Source organism: Schistocerca piceifrons, chromosome 3 (assembly GCF_021461385.2).
Source record: "Schistocerca piceifrons isolate TAMUIC-IGC-003096 chromosome 3, iqSchPice1.1, whole genome shotgun sequence".
Taxonomy (NCBI): domain Eukaryota; kingdom Metazoa; phylum Arthropoda; class Insecta; order Orthoptera; family Acrididae; genus Schistocerca; species Schistocerca piceifrons.
This window is the reverse complement of record NC_060140.1, coordinates 725,817,695-725,836,222: the sequence shown is the minus strand read 5'-3', so window position 1 is coordinate 725,836,222 and position 18,528 is coordinate 725,817,695. Positions and strand designations below refer to the sequence as shown.

At 43.4% G+C, this 18,528-nt stretch overlaps 1 protein-coding gene across 1 annotated transcript in view; it reads left to right on the top strand.

Moving 5' to 3' along the window:
- The first annotated feature begins 586 nt into the window (after window positions 1–586).
- Window positions 587–18,528, top strand: part of LOC124789000 (octopamine receptor Oamb-like) — a 596,669-nt gene continuing 578,727 nt past the window's right edge. Inside the window, exons 1-2 of the mRNA XM_047256287.1 lie at window positions 587–590; window positions 749–799. Coding sequence (XP_047112243.1) covers window positions 587–590; window positions 749–799 — 55 coding nt within the window. The remainder of the gene's footprint in view (window positions 591–748; window positions 800–18,528) is intronic.

Below are 18,528 nucleotides of genomic sequence, written 5' to 3'. Positions count from 1 at the left end.
AATGTACTATCATCCTTTCCAGAAAAGATAGAAAATACAATTGTTCAATGTTTTGGTAGTTGTGATAATTATAACAAATCGTTACAGGCAAGTGTATGCGCAGTATCTTTTGCAGCCATCTTGTTCCGGGCGCAGTAATGTAAATCGGACGCTAGAGATGACAGTGTTACAGGACACACGGTACACAATTAGTTTCCAGAAATTGGAATCCTATGAACAAAAATATTAATACGGCAACATATCTACTACAGTTTGCTCCGCAGCCACGTTTCGTCATCGAATGACAGAACTATGTTCCTGAACTGTTGCCGTGTGATTTGCTCTTTTGGTCCTGTCTTACAGAAATATGTGATTGTGATCGTACGTAATTTTACTTTTCTTTCTTCAGAGCTGAAATGGAATTGCACAGTCATCCTCCAAATTCGAGAACTGGATTGTCGATGAACGCCAACGTACAACTGTGAAATAAGGTTTATTTCATGGACTCTATATAAAGAACACATTGAGTCGAAATATTTCTTAAACACTGATTTCTTAGAACCAAACGATAGTTATGTCAATAATAAATTACGATTATTGGCAGAATATGGGTAATAAATATGAGACCTGCGTACCACCGACTCATGATTAATCGCTGCAGCGTGCTCGATGATATATAAATTGTTGCCGTATTAGTTTGTTTCGTAGTTAAATATGGACAGTTGCTTTTACTGCTTGGATTTATATGACATATTTTATCTTTTTACAGGTACGGTCTCAGCGAAACAAACACTGTCTACCAACACCGAGACCAGTTTCGGTTCGTATGTCGTTAGCATAATTTTGCATTGCATTTCTTCAAAGCTGATACACTTTCGTCTGAAAATACACACTATCTGCTGGTGAGGTATGCATTATTCCATTTCTGTACCTGCCTTTCCATCGTCTCAAGTTTCTTTAACTTCTATGAATACCTTAAATGTCATTGTTTATCATATTTTATTCTCCATGTGTAAATTAAATAGATTTCATCAGATAACATGTGTACAATTCAAGATGTTATTAGTTTTCCTTTTAATCTTGTTTTCTGAACATGGCTTCCACTTTTCAACTTTACCAGGAGAGCGGAAATCGAGGTTTGCTTCTTTGGCAGTCCGTCCTGCATGTCAGTCTGTCGTAGTCGTGTTGTGGCAGTTATGCGCTCACGACAGATTGCTGTACGTAGAAGGTCGTCGGGCCTGAATGTGCAGTGGCAGACTTTCGCCCCAGCAGTTGTAGCGACTGGTTACACGGTTGTTCACTTGTATGCTCTGCACTGCATTTACATTTTGTGTATTACTCCTGATGTCTCGCTTAGCGTCTGCTATAGGTCTCCGTTACGCGAAAAGTACCAGTCATTACACTTTTTTAAGTATGCGAAAGAGTATCAGCAACAACTAAAACTTAGCCCTGGAAGGATACTGTTAAACTTGAAGTCTCCAGGAACAACGACAGATCAACAGCTTTCTAAATTGGCTTGCTATGTACTCGAAACTAGCATACAGACAGTGTGCAACTTAATGTTGACAAGTCAACTTTCTATTTCTATCTCTGCTCTAACTTAGTGTTTGAGCGAATAATACGTGAATGTACTGGAAACACTGAGTTAACATCATGAAGAGGCTCTGTCTCGAAGTTGTGCATTAGTCAAATCCAGGGCAGATTAACAAATCCAGCCCTGAAATTCTATAGATATGCTGCCTGACAAAAAAAGTGAACCAACCAGAAGTGAAGGAGGAAACAAACCGAGACTTCATGGCTTGAGAGTGTATGTGACTTTATTTCAGTGATTAAGAAATTTATATTCAGATGTACAAAGAACTTGGCATTATGCTCTCAATAATCAGTGCATTATTATTGTTTATTTACATGCAGATTTTTTAATCTCTTACCTATATTCAACAACAGACCGAATGGGCACATGACTCAGCGCGTATATCGAACAAAATATTTTAACATAATTTCAGATGTGTTAGTATAACTAAGCACTGTGGTGTTTAAGGAAAAGAATCTACATAGAATATATACATCAAATAATAATAATAATTTAACTGAGTAGTAAAAAATAAATCTCTACATATTACCATTTGGCTATTTAGGGCAGAAATATATGATCTTTCAGAATCCAGGGGGGCACACGCTACTTGTCTACTAAACCATGTAGCATTGGTAGACCACAAGTTTTGCAATTTATAATTATGGACTACACTGCTATACAACAGTGCACCACACAGCACTACGCAATACAATACTACCCAACTGTACTTGGTATCAGAACCAAGGTGAAATTCTAATTTGTCTACTTCATTGGCTTCTGGCTCGCTGAGGAGCAACTGAGAATTCCCAAGGGCTGTGCTGCTGTGCCAACCAAGATGTAGAGATTGCGAGGTGCAGTCAGGATCTCAGAAAATCCTTTCTGGTCCTCTCCGAGGCTCGTCTCCTCACTGCTTCCTGAAGGTTGTTGTAGGCGGATGTTCTGCCATGGTGCGTCTCCTTGTCAACATGGCCTCTTCTTCGTTGTTTCTTAACCATGTAGGCTTGCAGTTCACTAGCTGATATTTTAGCTGTTGGCGAGTTCAGTTTATGTCACAGTATCTCAATTCCTTATTATGTTGTAAACCGTCGTTTCTGCCCTGGTCTGCAACGTCTTCTGACATTCCGAGACGATGTGATCGGGGTGCCGATTGCTCCACGCTCAGAAGTGTTTGTAGTGCTTTGCCGCATTTTTAGCGAGTAGCTGGGATATGGCCCATGTCCCAACAGGCAGGGTATAGCTCCCTCGGTCGGAAGGAAGTATGACATTCTGCTTCTTTCTTTTGTTTTAGGAGGGAACTTGTAGGTTCTCATCCCTGTTTCTGCCCTGATCTCTTGCCATTATCTATCAATGCGTGCCTTTATTTCCTTATTCGGTACAGCTCTTGCACCCAGTATCGCCTTTACATTACCAAATTTGCCGTTTTTCAACCAGTATTGTGCACCTCTCTTCCTTACTGCTAGGTTTAGAGGTAGCAAGCATAGTATCACCAGAAGTGTCTCAGTCGCTGTTGTTTCATATGCGCCTGTCCGGTGCAGGAGTACACATCTCTGTGCTCGCTGTAGAGCCTGTGTGAACCATACATTTCTCGCTCCATCAGCCGAGACGCCAGACCTGTAACCCACAGCAGCGAGTGGGACTGCGTTGTGGTACGTTCTGACTGTACTTCCTAGCGACTGAAAACTTCTTTGGCCAGTTTTTGCTATTTCCTTTAGAATTTTTATGCCTATCTTGCAGACGATTTCTACATGTGCCTGGAAGCTTTTCGGTATAACGTTGCACCCTCTGGCCGGGATGTATCAACTGATTCGATTGGGCCGGCCGGAGTGGCCGTGCGGTTCTAGGCGCTACAGTCTGGAACCGAATGGCCGCTACGGTCGCATGTTCGAATCCTTCCTCGGGCATGCATGTGTGTGATGTCCTTAGGTTAGTTAGGTTGAATTAGTTCTAAGTTCTAGGCGACTGATGACCTAAGAAGTTAAGTCGCATAGTGCTCAGAGCCATTTGAACCATTTTTTGATTCGATTGTAAGGGTGTCATGAAGCCGTTGTATCCTCGTATCCTCTCCTGAGGCAAGTTGATTCACAACTGTAGCTGGTCCTCGATATCCTGATATTGGCGCAAAGTTGGAGTCGACATCTGTGCTCGTCTCTCACATGTTCTATTGGGGACAGATCTGAAGATCTTTCTGGCCGCAAGAGTACCGCAGTATAATGCAGACATTCATAGGGACATCTGCCATGTGAGCAAGACCATTGTATAGTTCCACTGACTCATATGCATGAGAGCGGTGGTCTCGCGGTTCTAGGCGCGCAGTCCGGAACCGCGCGACTGCTACGGTCACAGGTTCGAATCCTGCCTCGGGCATGGATGTGTGTGATGTCCTTCGGTTAGTTAGGTTTAAGTAGTTCTAAGTTCTAGGGGACTGATGACCACAGCTGTTAAGTCCCATAGTGCTCAGAGCCATTTGAACTATCTTATGCATGAGAAGTAACACATGAGGTCGCAGGACGTCCTTGTTATACCGTCTGATGTTCCTGAAACAGTACCAGCCATGGCCTAAGCCATGTATGATGGCGCCCCACACCATGACGCCAACAGTAACTACGCTGTGCCTCTCCAAATTACTGGAAGAATGAGATTCTCACCAGTAACCGATGTACTCGCTAACGTGTCTTCCAGGGCAGTGCAGAACCACGATTTGGCGCTGAACACAGTGCATCGCCGTTCATCAGCACTGCCTGGTGGACGGTAATATCTAGTTCGGATGCTGTTGGTCTCCAAGCAATTGTGCGGGATGAAATGTTCTCGGATGACTGGCGCAAGGGGTTGCAGTGTGAGTGGCGTAATGGCAATACTCCCTTGTGGGCCACACGCGGTCGAGCGGAATCTTGCTGACGAGTATACCTTCTTTCACGTTCCAATGCAATCCAAGATAGAGCCACTGTCACATCTGAAAGCCCCAAAAATCTGTACCCTTTACGTGTAAAAAGAGTAAATAACTTACAGAATCGTTTGATAGAGCAATGAATGTGGGTTTCAGTTTCATTCCCACCTAACACCGTTAGTTCCCGACACACCCGTCAGGTGGCATGTGCGATTGAGTTATTCTAACAGTCATCACTGCATCCTATAACGGCGAAGAGTGTGCGCAGTGTTGCTTATGGTTTTATGAAACCAGATCATTTTCTACAATTCGGGACAATTCAGGCCTAAATATCGCAAGCCACCACCACAAAGACAAACTGTTATTAATTGGTACAATCGTTTCACCGAAACCGGCTGCACCATTATACAGTACCTTGATTGGAATAGCTCTTTCGTACATGTCACCTATCGGAAACGTCGGGAATTATCAGTGTCGGGCGGGAATAAATATACTAGTTTCAGTGCTATATCAAACATTTCTTTAACTTATTTACCTTTTTAGTGATTAAAGTTTACTTCTCTGTAACTAATTCATAAACAGTGTATTTCATGATTTGCATAAGTACGGTGTTCATCTGAGGAATGAATAACTGATATTAGAAGCAATTTTAAACATTCCTGACAGCAGCATCCGTACATAAATTTTCAATGATTAATGTATACAGTCAACGGGTAGCATAAGGTTATCGAAAAGAACCTTGACCACGTTTCAATACCACTAAGGGTAACTTCTCCAGAAAGGAAGTCACATATATTAAATGACTTCAAAATTGTAAACGTGTATGATTAGCTGAGAAGCTTAAGTCAAACAGCAGAAAATAACGAATATAGTCCTTCATTTTTACTGTTTCAGGGGATGACTAAATTCCATATTTACTGCTGGTTGACTGGAGGTTCTTAACTCTTCATGTATGTTTCCAATTTTAACGTCGTGTTTGACGTCGTGCAATTTACGTGACTTTCTTCTGAAGAAGATACCCTTCGAGATATTGAAATTTGGTCAAAGTTTTTTCAATAAACCTGTTGGCTGTGTACTTCATTTACTGAAAAAAGTGGTATTTGAAGTTGTCATGTTTTCTGTTTTATTATTTTCCCCAAGTATATTGGTAATGGAGGTTCCGGAATAATGAAGCGTGTTTGAATGATACCTAAGAAAGAAAAGTTCGATTTGCACTCGTTTATCTTTTAGTTTTTAGTGAGCAAGACGTTAATCATTTTTAATTAGTTGTTATTTATAATACTAATTCTAGATTTGATGCTGGTGATTAATATATCATAGAGATAACTAACTCGACATTCATTCGACAAATTCCTTCACATTTGTCAATCCACATGAATATCTTATCAACTACTGCTCGGGCTCGTTTCCTTTCCTTGACACTTCCTCTGCGGACTAATAGGTACAATATCTCCATCGGTCTATCGCGGTTATAAATCACTTCTACTCGAGTTCCTGTTCCACGCCCATTCCTTGCTAACTTATTCAGAACTAGTTAATCTCTGGGAACAGAATGGACATCCCAAGGACAACGACCTCCTTTCTGCGATCATCCTCAACTACGACCCCTGCTTCTCTTCAGAATTTATCGAGTACATTACCATCCCCAGTCCCCAGCTCTGTTCTCTCCCCCTCTAAACTTGAATTACTCAGGAAAGAACTGAAGTTACTGTCGAAACTATTCCAAAAGCTGAAATGCTTCGTGTCTGTCTCTGAAAAGGAATATTTCGTAACACTGACACTGTTCCTTCTAAATTTAGCATCAACCACCTATCAATTGTGAATAATGCATATTAACATGCTTTATTTCTTATTTATTGCATTTTTTTCGACGTGATGCTGAAAATATTTCTACGAAAATTAATGTCAATTGCTGCCGTTTGGAAACATATCGCAGTGTTTATGATGGAAAACAATTCAGTTTACGTGGCTGGAATGTGAGGTACATCATCATAAAACACTTTGTGTCCACAGTCTTTTTGTGTGTAAGTTTGAGATATACGTGAAATTGAACTGCATGAATAATAGTGAAAGTGTGTATTCATACATATGAACATTACTGACGTGGATGTACGTACACTGAGATGACAAAAGTCACGGGGTAGCGATATGCACTCGTATAGATTCCGGTAATACCATGTACACAAAGTATAGAAAGTCAGTGCATTGGCGGAGCTGTCATTTGTACTCAGGTGATTCGTGTGAGAAGGTTTTCGACGTGATTATGGCCTCACGACGGAAATAAACAGATTTTGAAGGTTGAATGACAGTTGGAGCTGGACGCATGGGACTTTTCATTTCGGTAATCCTTAGGAAACTCGATATTCTGTGATCCACAGTGTCACGTGTGTGCTGAGAGTACCGAATTTCAGGCGTTACCTCTCACCACTGACAACACAGTGGACTACGCCCTTCACTTGACCGAGAGAAGCGGCGTTTGGATAGAGAAATCAGTGCTAACAGACAAGCAACACTGCGTGAAATAACCGCAGAAACTAATATAGGAGATATGGCGAACGGATCCGTTTGGATAGTATGGTGAAATCTGACGCTAATGGTCTGTGGTAGCAGAAGACTGACTCATGTGCCTCTGCTAACTGCACATCACCTGCAGCGACTCTCCTGGGCTCGTGACCATATCGGTTGGACCCTAGAGGAGTGGAAAACCGTGGCCCGGTCAGGTGAGTCCCGATTACGGTTGTTAAGGGCGGATGGTAGGTTTCCAGTGTGGCGCAGAACCCACGAAGTCATCGACCTAAGTTGTCAACACAGCATCATACAGGCCGGTGGTGGCTCCGTAATGGTGTTGGCAGTTTTCACATGGATTCGACAGGGTCTTCTGGTCCAACTGAATCGATAATCGACTGGAAACGGCTATGTTCGGCTAATTGGAGACTATTTGCAGCCATTCATGAACTTCATGTTCCCAAACAACGATGGATTTGTTATGGTTTATTATGCGCCATCTCAGAAGGGTACAGCTGTTCGCGATTGGTTTGAAGATCTTTCTGAACAATTCGAGCGAATGAGTTGGCTACTCAGATCGCCCGACAAGAATCCCATCGAACATTTATGGGGCATATTAGAGAGATCAGTTCGTGCACAAAATCCTGCACCGGCAAAACCTCCGCAGTTACGGTCGACTATAAAAGCAGCGTGGTTCGTTATTTCTGCAGGGGACTTCCAACGATATTTTGAGTCCATGCCACGTCGACATGCTGCACAACGGTGGGCAAATGGAAATCAGACATGAATTAGGAAATATCCCACGACATTTGCCCCTCAGAACATGAGTGTGCGTATGTGTGTATGCTCCACATCTCCTCCTAAACCACTGGACGAATCTCAACCTGACGTAGAAATATCCCTTACTGCCGGCACCAATCGCTATTGGGGGCAAGAACCACCTATCTATCATAATTCAGGAGATACTCCATCATAAGCAATGTGATGCGTCCACTTACGCTGCTGAATGTACCTACAATGTTATCTCATTCTACGACCCATAGTTCAAGTGACATAACGTCGTAAAACATGCCGCGTTTTGCATGACGTAATACATTTATTCTTCACTTTTGAGACACTCCTGTAGTCGAGACAGCTTAAGGTAATCCCTTGACACCTGTCAGCGCTTTGACAGCTTTCAGCTGTGAAGCGCAAACGGCTGTAAGCGAAAACAATAGCCGACTGTAGAGCTGTGAAGAGACATTGCCTTAGAGATGTATATAAAATCGCGTTTTAGACTCGCGATACAGCTGCGCCCAGCACACAGAAACTATCCGGGATATTGTATAAGGGGCGTTAAAAAAGAAACGAGCCAGAAGCATAATAACAAAAACTATTACCTGTATGTTAGAAATATTTATGGTAGCTGTTGAGACACTTGTCCCACTGTCACACAAGGCGGTGAATGGCTGTGTCATAAAATTCCCGGGACTGTGATGTTAACCAGTTCCGCACGTACAGCTAGACGTCGTCGTCCGAGGTGAATCATTTGCCCCTCAGAGCCTTTTTAAGGGGATTAAAAATGGCGTAGTCACCGGGAGAGGGGTCCGGACGGTATGGCGGGTGGCCGAAAACCTCCCATTTGAATTTCTGAAGGAGTGCCGCGACTGTGTTGGCCGAATGAGGCTTTGCATTGTCGTGGAACAGAATGACCCCGCGGGTGAGATTGCCTGGTCGTTTTGATTTGATCACTTGGCGAAGGATTCTCAAGGTTTGCGAGTAACGCTGGGCATTCACTATTGTCCCATGCTGCAGGAAGTGAATCAGAAGGGGGCCATCTTGGTCAAAGAACAATGTCAGCATAACCTTTCCTTTCCTCGGTTGGCGACGACGTCCAGCTGTACGTGACAAACTGGTTCACATCGCTGTCCCGGGAATTTTATGAGACAGCCATTCACCGCCTTGTGTCACAGTGGGACAAGCGTCTCCACAGTCAATGGAAATGGAAATGTCGTGTGGCTAGGGCCTCCCGTCGGGTAGACCGTTCGCCTGGTGCAGGTCTTTCGATTTGACGCCACTTCGGCGACCTGCGCGTCGATGGGGATGAAATGATGATGATTAGGACAACACAACACCCAGTCCCTGAGCGGAGAAAATTTCCGACCCAGCCGGGAATCGAACCCGGGCCCTTAGGATTGACAGTCTGTCACGCTGACCACTCAGCTACCGGGGCGGACTCCACAGTCAATACTTCCAACATACAGATACTGGTTTCTGTAATTATGCCTCCGGCTCGTTTCTTTTTGAACGCCCCTTATACTTCTACATTTGTACATATACGTATTTCTATGCACAACTTTGTCATAATTTCAACTTTGTCTTCACGAATACACAGAAATTAATTTTTTCCGATATTGCACTACAAACACTGTGCATTTCTTGTTTTTGTTGCTAACAGAAAATTGGCAACTAGTAAATATGTAAAAAATAATCAGTTAGTATTTGCAGCGAGAGTTACTTGTAGCCTCAATGAATCGCAACGATTTTTGTCATAATAATACAGAAATATTGACAATATGTAATAGTGGATATTCCTGTACTACCTTTTATAGACGTGCATCATGCTAGTCACGAGTACGTCAGCGGTTGACTGCATATTACTCACCGTGCAAGGCCAAGACGTTGCTCTTCAATCTTAAACTGTTATCTTGCAATCTTGTTTTAGGTCTTGTGTGATTTCACCAAACCACTTAAGGTGAACGTCGGAATGATTTCCGTGAAGCCGCCGTGGGCTATTTCCTACCCCATCTCTATATAGGCTGATGGAAAAAAAATTGCAACACTAAGAAGAAGTTGTGCGACATAAACGAAAGTTGACAGTCGTGTTTATCTGCTGAAACATGGTGTCTATGAAAATTTCGAGCCAGTGGCATAAGAGTGGCACTAGTCGTGTCACAATGAGAATGCTAATCAGGTTTGCTTTAAATACACGCTGTAACGGTCGTGAGCGTTTGAGACTGGACGTGGTGAGTTGATTTTAGTCAAGAATGAGTTTAAGGCTACAAAGACGCCACTATCAACAGCTCACTGAGTCTGAACGAGGTCGTGTAATAGGCCTACGAGAAGTTGAATGTTCCTTCTGGGATATTGCAGAAAGACTTGGCAGGAATTTAGCCACTATACATGACTAGTGACAGGTGTGGTCACGGGAATGTACGCTCACAAGAAGACTGGGCTTAGAACGACCGCGTGGCGCTATCGAGAGGGAAACCATCAACTTTGGTGTATGGCGCTGGCGCGTCGTACTACGTCTGCAGTAGCAATCTTATAAGCAGCTGGCACCACAATGACACAACGAACTGTTACAGATCGGTTACTTCAAGGACAGCTTCGAGCCAGACGCCCTATAGCGTTCATTCCACTGACTCCAATCCATCGCCATTTGGGACTTCAGTGGTATCAAGTGAGAGCTCATTGGATGATGATGATGATGATATTTGGTTTGTGGGGCTCTCAACTACGTGGTTATCAGCGCCCATACAAATTCCCAGCCTTTGCTCAGTCCAATCTAGCCACTTTCAGGAATGATGATGGAATGATGAGGACAACACAAACACCCAGTCATCTCGAGGCAGGTGAGAGAGCTCATTGGAAGGCAGGGTGGAGATCTGTTGTTTTTTCTGATGAAAGGTGATTCTGCTACCTCCGCTGGTCGTCTATCTGTTAGAAGGAAGCCAATTGAGGACCTACTACCAACCTGTCAAAATGCTAAACATACGGGTCCTACACCAGGTGTTATAGTCTGGAGTGCGATTTCATGTGAGCGTAGGAGCACTCTCCTGGTTATGCCACACATCCTGACCGCAGATTTGTACGTCAGTCTGCTGATTCGAACTGCTTTACTGCCTTTCATGAATACCATTCCAAGGGGTGTTTTCCAACTGGATAACGCTCGCCACGTACCGCTGCTGTAATCCAACATGTTCTATAGAGTGTCCACACGTTTCCTTGATTTTCTGGATCAACAAATCTGCTCCATCACCAGATCTGTCTCCAATCAAGCACATTTTGGGACATCATAGGATGAAAACTCTAGCGTCATCCACATCAGCATTAACTGTCGCTGCATTGACCGACCAATTGCAACAGACATGGAACTCTATCCTACAGACTGACGTCCACCACCTGTGCAAGTACATTTGCATGCTTGTATTCAACATTCTGGCGGTTACACCGGTTATTAGTGTGCCAGCATTTCTAATTTGCAATGGCTTACCTCGCACTTACATTAACTTGTGATCTTGCAGTGTTAATCACTTAAATACGTTACCGAGACAAATTTAATCTCGAAAGTCATTACTCTACAATAATTATTTTTTGGTGCTGCGATTTTTTTCCGTCAGTGTATAAAATAAAAGCAAATGCCCTGACTGACTATCATTGCCCTGCCGTAACTGCTAAGGACAGGAAATTCAAAATTGTGGAGGGTTTTGATACTATTCTATAGGCATCGTTTAAGAAGGTATTTTTCAAAATTCCACCCCTAAGGGGTTGAAAAATTTTTTTTGAAAGTATGTCGATATTTTGAAGCTAGAATAACCAAAATTGGTACTTGGTTTCTCAACCAGAAACAAAAAAACACGTCCTGCAGAGAGGTGTTACGTTTAGGAGTCCGTCGTAACTTAAGTGGTGGGGAAACTAGCGCATGTGCAATTGTTTCTGTATATTCGTTACTAGTTATTTCAGCAGACGTAGACCTTGTTCAACTGAACAATGCATCTTTGTTTATGGTTCCTTTGTTCAAGTGGTTCTGAGCACTATGGGACTGAGGTCATCAGTCCCCTAGAACTTAGAACTACTTAAACCTAACTAACCTAAGGACATCACACGCATCCATGCTCGAGGCAGGATTCGAACCGGCGACCGTAGCGGTCGCGCGGTTCCAGACTGAAGCGCCTAGAATCGCTCTGCCACACTGGCCGGCGCACCTTTGTTGCAGCCGGTCATTCGGTAGTACAGACACAGTGAAGATTTCGAAATCAGTTCGTTGTTGGTCCACACGTTACTGTCTCACCTCGTCCTACAATAATAATGTACTTCAAGTTCAGAACGAGACGAACGATGCGACCTGGAACAATTCGGAGAGGTGTTTGGACAGTTAGAACAGCAAAACACCGAAAATAGTTCGACAAACTATGGAGGCCAGCCCTCGGCGTTCAAGGTACGACATGCCCATGCTTTTCGTATCTCAAGCAGGTCAGTTCGCCGCATTTTGCAGTTTGATCTTCACTTTTACCCTTTGAAAAGTATGATTGTTCAACAACTGGAGCAATTGACTGTGTACGGCACCGGCACTGGTCCGTAAATAATCCATGGGAACTACACGAGAGACCCCACATAGCAAAAAGGAAACTGTGTGGCGTGGATTAGCCCGATTTGGCATTATTGGAAACTACTTCTTCTGAGGAAATTGACGTACTGTGCCTGTTAACTCAAAGCGTTACCTCTCGATGATGCGAAATTTTTTGTGCCAGAACCCTTTTCCAAAGGAGCCTCATTTCTTAGCACGGAGATGTGGAGTGGCCTCCTCGGTCTATAGATCTTTCTCTGTGCGATTCTTGCTTGTTGGGGTACCTGAAATCTCGGGTTTACATTGGAAAAACCAAGAACTCTTGAAGCTCTTTCAGAAGTAATTACTCGAGATATACGAGAAATTTCTCTTGATATGTTTGAAAAGGTGTGGCAGTAGTTCCACTCACCTGCAATAAGGCCTGGACAAGAATGCCAGCCAGATGGATGATGTCATTTTTCGAACTGAATGCATTCTTCTTAGTGCTTCATGTTTATTCAGTGGCATTATATTTGTAATCTTTGAGAAATATAAAAATGGAAATTTATGAAAAAGATAAATGTTTTGGAAAGTATTTCTATGGAAACACCACCACATGAAATCAACAAGCAGGATTAACAGAAACCTCCAGCTACAAGAATCGCAGTTTGGTCAGAAGTATATTCAGAAAAGACCTTATAAAGAGTGAGAAGTTTAGAAGATGTTGCAGTTTGTGAACAACATTTGATTAAAGAAAAAGAAAAACATCTGTGCAAATCACACAGTGTGCCTGAAGGAAGCTGCGAGCACTAAGCTAGACCTTTAATAAATTGAACCGATATCATCGTCAGTGTAAATTCACATCCTTTGACTGTACAGTGAGTGAGCCTCCCGTACCTTCAGCGTTGTCGAATGACAGAGCAACTTCTCCTTTAGTGTCAGCCAACCATTCAGCGGTACACCGGTATCAACGCTGAAATTGTTCACAGGATGCTCCTCGGAAATTTCAGACGCTAAGCTCTATCGAATATGGCATGCGTGGATCTACAGGCTGAACCAGAACTCCACCCACAATCTTCCAGAGGTGGAAGTATGGGCCGAAACAAGAAAAAAAGTTTAGTAAACATGGGGTCTAAAGTGCATACCTAAAGAGCTACTATCGCTTGTTCATTTTCGGTACTGTGAAACACATTGCTTCTATTGCAAGCTCTTTGATTTCCTTATTTTGCTACGAGGTACTGTGAATCAAAACAAAAGCAAAAAAAAAAGCATGTCCAGCAAACATGGACTCTATTAACACCTCAAGAGCTATGAGTAGTTGTTCAGTAGAAAAGATGTGATACACAGTAGCGTAGATGGTGAGCTCTGCTTTCATCCCGTTAGCGAGACTGGCAGTCTTCACCAAATCAGATAGCCGCCGGAAGCCAGAGAGGATTTCCTCCGATCCATAGCGACACACATCATTTGTGCCGACATGAGCGACCACCTGCAGATGGGTGCACCTTGTAGCGTAGATGAACTAGCAGTCTTACTTCTTAAGATGTGCACAAATAGACCTCTTGTTTACTGCACATTTTTTTCGTTTTTGGATCCCTACCACGATCTCTAATAGTTTGGCGATGGACTTTTAGTTCACTCTGTATGTTCTAAACTGTTAAAACGGCCGCACGACCCGACTGCAAGTGGCTTCCATGGGCAGAAAAAACTTCATTTTCTATATTTTATATAGTCATTGACCGAATTTAAAACTTAGAAATGCCATCACAATCCTCTCATGAATAGCTATAATTTTATGTGAAAGATTTCACACGACAGTATGAACTATACTTTAAAGTTAGAAACATAGTCCTGCTACTAATAGATCTTAACTCGTAAATGGGACTATGCAACAGTACATAAATGATTGTCAAATCTATGAAAGGTAACATGTTTGAGGCATAAATTATTACTGGCTCTCATACAGGAGAAATTACTTTAATTCAGAGGATGGACTCAACAATTTCCAACATTGAGTTACCCTTCGTCTTAAGCGTCGGCAGTTTCCCGTTAAGGCTGCTTTTGTCACGACTGTAAACTAGTTACAAGGTCAAGCACTGGACACAGTGTGAATATTGCTGCCAAAATTGTTTTCGGTAATGGTCAACTTTATGCTGCAACCTCAAGGGTTCGAGGCTTATGTGACGTAGAAGTCAGGGAAGGAGATTCAATGTTTTCGTTATCGATTTTTCATTAGCTTATGGGTGAATAATGGTAAACTAATAGGGCCAACGTAATTACTGTTTTGCTTCTTCAACCATAAAAATTTTGCGTACTTAGCCTGAAATGGTTCTAATGGCTCTGAACACTATGGGACTTAACATCTATGGTCATCAGTCCCCTAGAACTTAGAACTACTTAAACCTAACTAACCTAAGGACATCACACAACACCCAGTCATCACGAGGCAGAGAAAAATCTCTGACCCCGCCGGGAATCGAACCCGGGAACCGGGGCGCGGGAAGCGAAAACGCTACCGCACGACCACGAGCTGCGGACTAGCCTGAAATATTTATCATATTAACTCATATGTAAAGTATTTTTCCTCTTCGTATGTGAAATACTCTTTGTGATGTGCATTTGCTACAACTGACAATGACATTTCTATGTATACCAGCATAAAACTGCTACAAACTTTATGTTGCTGCTAGTGCCTACAATTTGTGTCGTTATCTGGCAGACTTCAGAATTTAAAATGTCCTTTATTTTAAAATACATTACATATTTAGTGCTGTAATTATGTAACGTATTTTAAAACAATAAACAGGCAATATGAATCATTTTAAATTTTAAAGTCTGTCAGAAGAAGAACTAGGATCATAATTTGTGGTGGAATGCAAGTATCTTTTTTTTAAGCTGTGTAGTTAAAGAATATACACTGAAACGTACGCTGTAGCGGGACGCGAAAGCATACCTGTCTTTCAAGGCTGATGCGTGCTCTTCGAGCGGACCGACATACAAATTACTCTCGCCATTTGACAACTACAAACCACTTTGTCCCATGACCCTGTCATATAAGTTCCCCACCAATAACACCGCTCAAGCATTCTGCTAAGCATTTGTTTGAAATGGATGACTCATTATAATGTGAGTTATATGCTCCCATACATATCTTTTGTAGATGTTTATGACGCCCTCTCTTGTTTAAATGCTTCCCGGATGAACAGAACAATGTCGTAAAATATCCGACTCACCCTGGAATTTGAAATGTCTCGGAATAATTTAACCAGGCATTGGCAGGAAGAGGGGGGAGAGGGCGCTCGAACTGTCTGCAGTGGACGGTACTGCTTGTAAACTGCCTCGACATAACAGTAATATGTGATGATTCGGTGTGTCGTTGATCCTTCAGTACTGTCACATGTGTGACTAAAGATGAGATTCCTTAAGCTGTCGAGTGGACTGATGCATCATCTGGCCGGTCATGGCACGTATGCTATATGCCTATACAAAATGAAACGACAGATGAACGGTAGTTGCGGCAGTGGCAGTGTGGGCATCCCACAACTCGGACTGTGGGACCGTGTCCTCTGTAAAGAACGTCAGCCATTAAAGATGTTGGATCTCAAAGCGGCACTGAGCACATAGCCGTCCTTGCGCTTCTTGGACGTTACTGCAGCCGCCAAGGAAGACTAGATGAGGCGTTCAGCCACAGGTCAGAATGTTCCAATCCCGGCTAGACAAAATGTGTAGAACACATGGAGGGAAGAAAATTGAGGTCGGTGACCACTGAATGAAATGGCTTCTCACGAATGTACACTGACATGGCTGCTTGTCCTGTTCCAGAGGTTGCCCCTCAGTCTGCAAGATCCGGGCGGTCGCAGAGGGTGGGCTTACTGGTAGTTGGGAGCTCCAACGTCAGGCGCGTAATGGGGCCCCTTAGGGAAATGGCAGCAAGAGAGGGGAAGAAAACCAATGTGCATTCCATGTGCATACCGGGGGGGAGTCATTCCAGAAAGGGTCCTTCCGGATGCCATGAAGGGTACAGGGTGCACCCATCTGCAGGTGGTCGCTCATGTCGGCACCAATGATGTGTGTCGCTATGGATCGGAGGAAATCCTCTCTGGCTTCCGGCGGCTATCTGATTTGGTGAAGACTGCCAGTCTCGCTAGCGGGATGAAAGCAGAGCTCACCATCTGCAGCATCGTCGACAGGACTGACTGCGGAACTTTGGTACAGAGCCGAGTGGAGGGTCTGAATCAGAGGCTGAGACGGTTCTGCGACCATGTGGGCTGCAGATTCCTCGACTTGCGCCATAGCGTGGTGGGGTTTCGGGTTCCGCTGGATAGGTCAGGAGTCCACTACACGCAACAAGCGGCTACACGGGTAGCAGGGGTTGTGTGGCGTGGGCTGGGCGGTTTTTTAGGTTAGATGGCCTTGGGCAAGTACAGAAAGGGCAACAGCCTCAACGGGTGCGGGGCAAAGTCAGGACATGCGAGGACCAAGCAGCAATCGGTACTGTAATTGTCAACTGTCGAAGCTGCGTTGGTAAAGTACCGGAACTTCAAGCGCTGATAGAAAGCACCGAAGCTGAAATCGTTATAGGTACAGAAAGCTGGCTGAAGCCAGAGATAAATTCTGCCGAAATTTTTACAAAGGTACAGACGGTGTTTAGAAAGGATAGATTGCATGCAACCGGTGGTGGAGTGTTCGTCGCTGTTAGTAGTAGTTTATCCTGTAGTGAAGTAGAAGTGGATAGTTCCTGTGAATTATTATGGGTGGAGGTTACACTCAACAACCGAGCTAGGTTAATAATTGGCTCCTTTTACCGACCTCCCGACTCAGCAGCCTTAGTGGCAGAACAACTGAGAGAAAATTTGGAATACATTTCACATAAATTTTCTCAGCATGTTATAGTCTTAGGTGGAGATTTCAATATACCAGATATAGACTGGGACACTCAGATGTTTAGGACGGGTGGTAGGGACAGAGCATCGAGTGACATTATACTGAGTGCACTATCCGAAAATTACCTCGAGCAATTAAACAGAGAACCGACTCGTGGAGACAACATCTTGGACCTACTGATAACAAACAGACCCGAACTTTTCGACTCTGTATGTGCAGAACAGGGAATCAGTGATCATAAGGCCGTTGCAGCATCCCTGAATATGGAAGTTAATAGGAATATAAATAAAGGGAGGAATGTTTATCTGTTTAGCAAGAGTAATAGAATGCAGATTTCAGACTACCTAACAGATCAAAACGAAAATTTCTGTTCCGACACTGACAATGTTGAGTGTTCATGGAAATAGTTCAAGGCAATCGTACAATGCGTTTTAGACAGGTACGTGCCGAGTAAAACTGTGAGGGACGGGAAAAACCCACCGTGGTACAACAACAAAGTTAGGAAATTACTGCGAAAGCAAAGAGAGCTTCACTCCAAGTTTAAACGCAGCCAAAACCTCTCAGACAAACAGAAGCTAAATGTTGTCAAAGTTAGCGTAAGGAGGGCTATGCGTGGAGCGTTCAGTGAATTCGAAAGTAAAATTCTATGTACCGACTTGACAGAAAATCCTAGGAAGTTCTGGTCTTACGTTAAATCAGTAAGTGGCTCGAAACAGCATATCCAGACACTCCGGGATGATGATGGCATTGAAACAGAGGATGACACGCGTAAAGCTGAAATACTAAACACCTTTTTCCAAAGCTGTTTCACAGAGGAACACTGCACTGCAGTTCCTTCTCTAAATCCCCGCACAAACGAAAAAATGGCTGACATCGAAATAAGTGTCCAAGGAATAGAAAAGCAACTGGAATCACTCAACAGAGGAAAGTCCACTGGACCTGACGGGATACCAATTCGATTCTACACAGAGTACGCGAAAGAACTTGCCCCCCTTCTAACAGCCGTGTACCGCAAGTCTCTAGAGGAACGGAGTGTTCCAAATGATTGGAAAAGAGCACAGGTAGTCCCAGTCTTCAAGAAGGGTCGTCGAGCAGATGCGCAAAACTGTAGACCTATATCTCTGACGTCGATCTGTTGTAGAATTTTAGAACATGTTTTTTGCTCGAGTATCATGTCATTTTTCGAACCCCAGAATCTACTCTGTAGGAATCAACATGGATTCCGGAAACAGCGATCGTGTGAGACCAAACTCGCTTTATTTGTTCATGAGACCCAGAAAATATTAGATACAGGCTCCCAGGTAGATGCTATTTTTCTTGACTTCCGGAAGGCGTTCGATACAGTTCCGCACTGTCGCCTGATAAACAAAGTAAGAGCCTACGGAATATCAGACC